This window comes from Drosophila virilis, chromosome X (genome assembly GCF_030788295.1).
Source record: "Drosophila virilis strain 15010-1051.87 chromosome X, Dvir_AGI_RSII-ME, whole genome shotgun sequence".
In the NCBI taxonomy this organism is placed as follows: Eukaryota; Metazoa; Arthropoda; class Insecta; order Diptera; family Drosophilidae; genus Drosophila; species Drosophila virilis.
The window spans coordinates 29,247,416-29,253,633 of NC_091543.1; the positions used below are offsets into that span (position 1 = coordinate 29,247,416).

Below are 6,218 nucleotides of genomic sequence, written 5' to 3' on the forward strand. Positions count from 1 at the left end.
AGTTTATGAGCTAATGAACGAACTAATGTTCGTTGGAGTGCCCAAGATCTTGAAAAAATAGTGCATTTTTGAAAACTACTACACTTGTTACATTTGTATTAAGGTAATATTTTAAGTACATAAATTAGCCTTGGTTTGCAGAAAAAAAATATTTGCTTTTATTATTATTTGTTCAACTATCGCTGAGCTGGTGTAACATAATACAATTACCCAACACTAAAATGTCCGTTCGCTCTTATCGATGAATTTGAAAAATTACGATATGTATATCGTCGCGGCAGCTCGACTGACAACAATAACAATAGCAATTTTAGTTTAGTTTGTTTGTTTGCTTGTTTTGACCATCTGTCCTTATGGCTCTCAGCGCCATCAGCTCGCTATCTTCCAAGCTGTCTTTGGGTCTGCTGAATTTTATATTGGCCGTCAGTTCCGGATGGGCACTCAAACACTACAGCGTTGGCCGGCATGCTCTGGTCGCCTATGGATTATTCTTTGCACATAGCGTCTTCTGTATTCTGCGCTACACGCATCCTAATCCCGGCCAGGTGCAGCGGCGGATTTGCGACCAGTCTCTACGGTATGCGCCGGTCATCTTCGTCACACTAATCGTGGGTCAGCTGCAAAGCATTTCGGATGTCAATCAGCTAAGTGCTGGCAGCAGTAGTTGGCGCTATGTAGTCCTCGTCCTATACTCCAGCATCTTGACACTGGCCAGCGTGCGCAGCTGCCTCAGCGAGAAGTCGCCGCCTGCGACGGTTCTGGTCAAATTGGAACGCTTCAATCTCACAGTGTGCGTGCTATGGAATGTCTATTGCCTTTGGCGCATTGCCATATTCGATGAGTACTGGTGGTCCTTGGGCTTGGCCCTGTTGGTTCTGCTTAATAACTTTGTGCTTTGGCGCTTAACGCTCCGCTACAACATCACAGCCCTGGAGGTGGAAACTGTTGGCATGTGTTTTTCTGTTATTTTCGCCATTAATGCCACGCAGGAGCTGCTCGAAAGTAGCAGATGATGACCGACGACGTGACGAGGCATTGTTAACCTTATAATTGATGCTGCATTTAGCACAACAAATTCAAGACATATTTATATTTAGAGTTGATTTTTATACCTTGTTAATTCGAGATTAATTCAAATGGATTTATAGTCAATAAACGAATGTTTTGTATATCCATAACTCATCAAATATCTATAGCTTATACTTATAGATGTCACTGACTGATTGACGATCAGACCATTAGAGATTCATCCAATCTGCTTCAACCTACGTTTCAAAGCTCAACATAAAATAAAAGCGCATCCACTCGCAAATGTTTACCCCATTATCTTTCAACTCATTCATAAAGATCTATGCAAGAATTCATTGGAAATCATTCCACACTCCTCTGTGGAAAAACGAACCTAGATTGCAGGGAGAAACTAAATTTTCGTAGCAACAGTTTTGAACTTATTATCAAAGCTTTACAAAAGTACATTTCACGTACAGCTTCACGTTTTAGGAAAGTACAATCCACGTGTAAAATACCATATAGTATATATGTATATTTGTATATATATGTAAATATCTCTGCCTTTTATTACGAGTACAGACACATACTGTGTACTTGGTGGAAGCAAGCCTCTTAACAAATCAGATACATATATTGAATATGTTTGAGACTTTGCTTAGCCAGGTCAAGTGTATAGCAAGGACAATACAAACATACTTAAGGCTTTAAAAATGTAGTTTTAAGGAAAATCAAGTTGAAAAAAAAAAAAATGATAATTGTAAGAAATATGAAAAACAAATTCAGCCTAATCACTAAGAAATGCTTGAATGTTTGTGGGAGGGGTTCGGGGGAGGCATAAGGAGGAGGAGGGGTAAAGGATTGTTAGGCAGTGTGTTGCGGTACGTCTCTAAGCGTGTGTATTATCATCCTCGACAAAGTCCTTGGCCTGCTCGCGGGTTACACAATCAATGTGGCTGACCTTATTGCGAAACCGTACGCCATAGAACTTGTGCGCATTCTCCAGCAATTCGGGCCGGAACGTGGTGGTAATAAACTGGGCCGTGTCGCTTAGCTCGTGTATCATATCGGCTACCGCCTTGCGATGCATTGCGTCCAGTGCCTAATTGAACAGGAGCTCAGTTAATACAGCCCAAGCTATCAACTGGAAGTCAGCTTACCTGATCGATCTCATCGAATAGATAGAAGGGCGCCGGATCGCACTTCTGTATAGAGAAGATGAGGGCGAGGGCCACTAGAGATTTCTGGCCACCAGATAGCTGATTCATTTCACGCATCTCAGCATCGATGCCGGTAAAAGAGACGCGTATGCCGATGCCCGTGAAGGCATCCGAATTGGCCACCTCCTTTTCCATTTCCTCACCCTCGTTGTCCTTGGTCTTCAGTATCAAGTAACCGGCGCCCTGGGGCACCAGTTTCTTGAAAACCTTGGTAAAGTTCTGGGCGACCTGCTTGAATGTAAACTGTATGGCCTCGACTTTTTGCATCTCCAGCGAATGGATAAGCATGTGTATCTTCTGATCGCCCACATCAAGTTCCTCCTTGCGCCTGTAGAGCTTTTCCTTTTGCTCAGAAAAGCTCAAGAACTGGTCGAGGGCCTTCTTGTTGACGTGATTGTATTTCTTCAGATGCTGATTGGCTTTCTCCAGCTCCTTAAAGATGTTCTTTAGCGAAATGCGTGTGTAGGCGGCATCCACTTGGGGCAGTGCGCCCAAGCTGGCAATTTTCTCGGTGCACTCGTCGATTTTCTGATTTAGCATATTCTCTTTGGTGGTCCATTTTTCCAGTTGTTTGCTATCCTTGTTGATGTTCTCCTCGGCCTCCTTTTCCTTGCGCACATGCGTCTCCAGCTCCAGCTGCAGCTCTTTTTGCAACTGTACAGCCTCATTGACCCGCTTCTCAATTTCCTCCAGATCCGCATTGACCTTCTTAATGCGCTTCTCCGTCGAAACAAGCTCCGTTTTGCAATTGTTAAGCTTACGCTTGCGATCCTCCACAGAGATCTCCTGTAGCGCCTGTATCAGCTCATCGCGTCGCCTGAACAGATTATTAATCAGCAGATTGTCCAGCTTATTTTTGCGCACTTCCAGCTGCATACGCTGCGTGAAGGCCTCCTTGTTCTCCTGGTTGAGACGCCGTATATCTTCGTTCAGCTGATCGATTTCACCCTGATCCTGCTTGGATAGTGTTGACATAAGCTCCTGCTTTAGCTCCGCCTCCAGGCTGGCCTTGGTGCTGTTCATCGCCTCCAGCGAGGCCTTGCACTGCGCCAAGGAACGCTCTTTGGGCGCCCGATATTTCTCGATGCGCACCAGCTCTTCCTTCATCAACCGTATCTCGCCCTGCACCTTCTCGAACACATCCTTCGACTTGCCCTGTTTGGTCTCCGTTTTCTGCATATCGGACACAATCGAATTGATACTGTTCTCGGTCGACTTCAGCTCATTCCGCAGCTTGCTCAGTTGCTTCTCGAACTCGGTTATCTGTTGCGTGTACTCAGTGCGCTTCTTTTGCATTTCGAGACGGGAACGCGACGTATTGAAATATCCGCCGGTGAGGGAACCCTTCGAGGACACCTGATCGCCATCGAGTGTAACGCAATCCAGGCCCGTGCTCTTTGCCAACTCCGTGGCACGCTCCAGATTACGACAGATCAGCGTCTTGCCAAAGATATAACGCAGTGCCTTGTCGTGCTGTTCATCGTATTTGAGCTTCGATATCATTGGTATCGAGTCCGGATCATCTGGATAGTCGTGTATCTTCACTTGGAGCCGATTTAGCGGCATGAATGTCACCTCGCCGGGCAGCTTCAGTTTGTTCATCTCCTTGAGGATCTGTGTGCCCTCGTATTCGGATTCCACAATGTGATGGAACAGGCGATTCGCTGCAGTCACCTCGACGGCCGTATAGATTGTCTTGTCGCAGCTGAAGTTCTCAATAACCGGGCCATAATAGGCGCGTGCTATTGCCGCCGATTGACCGCCGCGTTCCACAAAGCTATCGAGCACCTTGCGCACCGAATCACAGCCATTAAGTATAGGCTTGCCGGCCATGCTGCGCAGCGCCTGATCTGCGCGCGACAGCTCTTCCTTTTGGGTCTGCAACTGTTGGGTCATTTGTGTTTCCTTACGCCACAGCTCGTTGCGCATGGACTGGTGTTGGTCTTTTGTTTTCTTCAGTTCATAGTACTTTTTATTGTGTTCATCTATTTGGAGGCGCAGCTGTTCCAGCTCGGAGGAGTGCTCCTCGATCTTGGTGCCCAGATCTTTCTCGGAGGTTGCATCCTTTTTCAGATCCTCGACCAGTTTGGCGTGATGATTGATTTTGTCCTTGGTCTGTTTGCTGATCGATTTCAGCTCATTGTGTATCCATTTGTCGCGATCCTCACGCGATGAGAACTGTGAGCCACGCCCCTGTTTGGCATAGAGCTCCTTGCGCTTTTGCTCCTTGAGCTGCAGTTCGCGCGAGCAGTCCTCCTCCTTGCGCTTCATCGACTCGTATTTGGGCTTTACGTCGTCCAGTTCGTTTTCGCGCTCTGCTATGGTCACCTTGAGATTCTTGAGCTCTTGGTCGGCGCGCTCCTTTGACTTGTTGTCACCCTGTACCTCGTCATTTAGATCGACTATGGTCAGGTCTAGTTTGGTCTTTTCGCGCAGCAATTGCTGCTGTTCTGTCATTAGAACTGAGCGTTCCTCCTTCGTGCTGAGTACCTTTTTCTTGGCTTCCTTAAGGTTCTTCTGCACCTCCTTGATCTTCTCCTGTGCCTTTTGTATCTCAATGTTATAGTTCTTCTTCTTGTCCGATGAGGATTTGCGCTGCAGTAGCAGCTCCTCGAGTGCGCGCCGAGTATCCTTCAGCTCCGTCTCATAGCGTATGTACTCCAGTGTGCGTCTTGTTTTATCCCATTTCTGATACTCCTTCAGCTCCTCCTTCTCTTCTTCCAGCGTCTGCAGCCTATCCTCAATAGTTTTTAGATATTCGCTTATCTTCTCCACCTTCCCATCGGTTTCCCTCAACAGATTTAATGATTCCTCCTTGCGTTCATCATAGACACGCGTGCCCGCCACCTCCCGTAGCAGCTTCAACCGATACGAGTCCGCAGCGGTGGCCATTTGATTAATTTTACCCTGTTTGACAATATAGTAGGGATTGGAGCTGGAGAAACCGGCCGATTCGAGCAGATTGACGACCTCATTGCGTGGCACCACCTTTTTGTTCAAAAAATACTGATCCTTTTTGGCGCCAATAACGCGCCTCAAGTAAATCTCCTCTTTGTCGATCTGCAATACATTTAAGTAGCTAAATTATCAACATATTCCATATGACTGTACGTTCCCACTTACCGGCACACGATTGTCCGAGTTGTCAAATATTATCTCCACATAGGCCGATATGACGCGGGCGCCTGTGCCCTCGTGCAGTAGGGCTTGACGCTGTTCCGGACGGAGATGCGTGAACTCATCGCTCAGCACGAATTGTATAGCTATATTAAGATAAATGTTAATCATTTTATGGTAAGAACAATTCAATTAATAGAGTAAGCTTACCATAGAAGAAATTACTTTTGCCAGAGCCATTGCGTCCGACGACGACGTTGTGACGCTTATCGAATGGCTCCACCACCGTCTGGTCCTTGTAACTTTTAAAGCCTTGTATTATAATCTGCAAATATTCGATAATAAGCTGGAGACAATTAAGCAGTTGGCATCTTGTTGTTTACCCACCTGCTTAATGTGCATTTTATTTTGACACAAAACACATAAATAAACAGCTACACCACAATATTTTTATTTGCGCCAGCACAGGGTTGCCAGCCAGTTTTGATTTGGCGTTGGCCTTTAACAACTCTGTGTAACCTGTGTATGGCGCGTTAACCGCATTATGTTGACTCTAATTTGCGCATGAATCTGTTTTCATGTTTATTTTTAAAATAATTGCGAAATATTCGTTTAAAATGCTTTGACGAGTTTTTACCCGTAGTCAATAAGTATTATTTTTAAATAAGACCCTTGGCGCTGGCCGGATTGTAATTATTTTCCTAATGTTAAGCAATGGCGCTAAAGTGTCACCTACGCTACATTAGCATTTCATTGATCCTATGTAGATGTCAGATATAAATTAATCATATGGGTAGCACAAATTGCTTTTTTTTTAACACCCTCCCCCCTTATCAACCATTTTTGTTTTTAAATTATTAATAATGTTAATTG

The 6,218-nt window shown here is 45.3% G+C and overlaps 2 protein-coding genes across 2 annotated transcripts; one reads left to right on the forward strand and one right to left on the reverse strand.

Annotated features, from left to right (window-relative positions):
- Positions 1 to 260: 260 nt before the first annotated feature.
- LOC6631878 (uncharacterized) lies at positions 261 to 1,178 on the forward strand. The gene has a single exon (XM_002054915.4). It carries the CDS (start codon positions 354 to 356, stop codon positions 1,011 to 1,013), a length of 660 nt encoding a protein of 219 aa, XP_002054951.1. The 5' UTR covers positions 261 to 353; the 3' UTR covers positions 1,014 to 1,178.
- Positions 1,179 to 1,518: 340 nt separating this feature from the next.
- On the reverse strand, positions 1,519 to 5,869 carry SMC3 (structural maintenance of chromosomes 3). Its single transcript, XM_002054914.4, has 5 exons — positions 5,733 to 5,869; positions 5,556 to 5,670; positions 5,352 to 5,491; positions 2,169 to 5,288; positions 1,519 to 2,110 (listed from the first exon to the last, which is right to left on the reverse strand). Exons 1-5 carry the CDS (start codon positions 5,745 to 5,747, stop codon positions 1,898 to 1,900), a joined length of 3,603 nt encoding a protein of 1,200 aa, XP_002054950.3. The 5' UTR covers positions 5,748 to 5,869; the 3' UTR covers positions 1,519 to 1,897.
- Between the last annotated feature and the right edge of the window lie 349 nt (positions 5,870 to 6,218).

What these genes read in the sequence shown, in the direction of transcription:
- SMC3 (XM_002054914.4), bottom strand. An exon ending in CAAAAGTAATTTCTTCTATG is followed by an intron (nt 5,492 to 5,555) that starts GTAAGCTTACTC and finishes ATCTTAATATAG; the next exon opens with CTATACAATTCGTGCTGAGC. An exon ending in TATTCGATGAGATCGATCAG is followed by an intron (nt 2,111 to 2,168) that starts GTAAGCTGACTT and finishes CTGTTCAATTAG; the next exon opens with GCACTGGACGCAATGCATCG.
- LOC6631878 (XM_002054915.4), top strand. Translation starts at nt 354, where the DNA reads ATGGCTCTCAGCGCCATCAGCTCGCTATCTTCCAAGCTGTCTTTGGGT.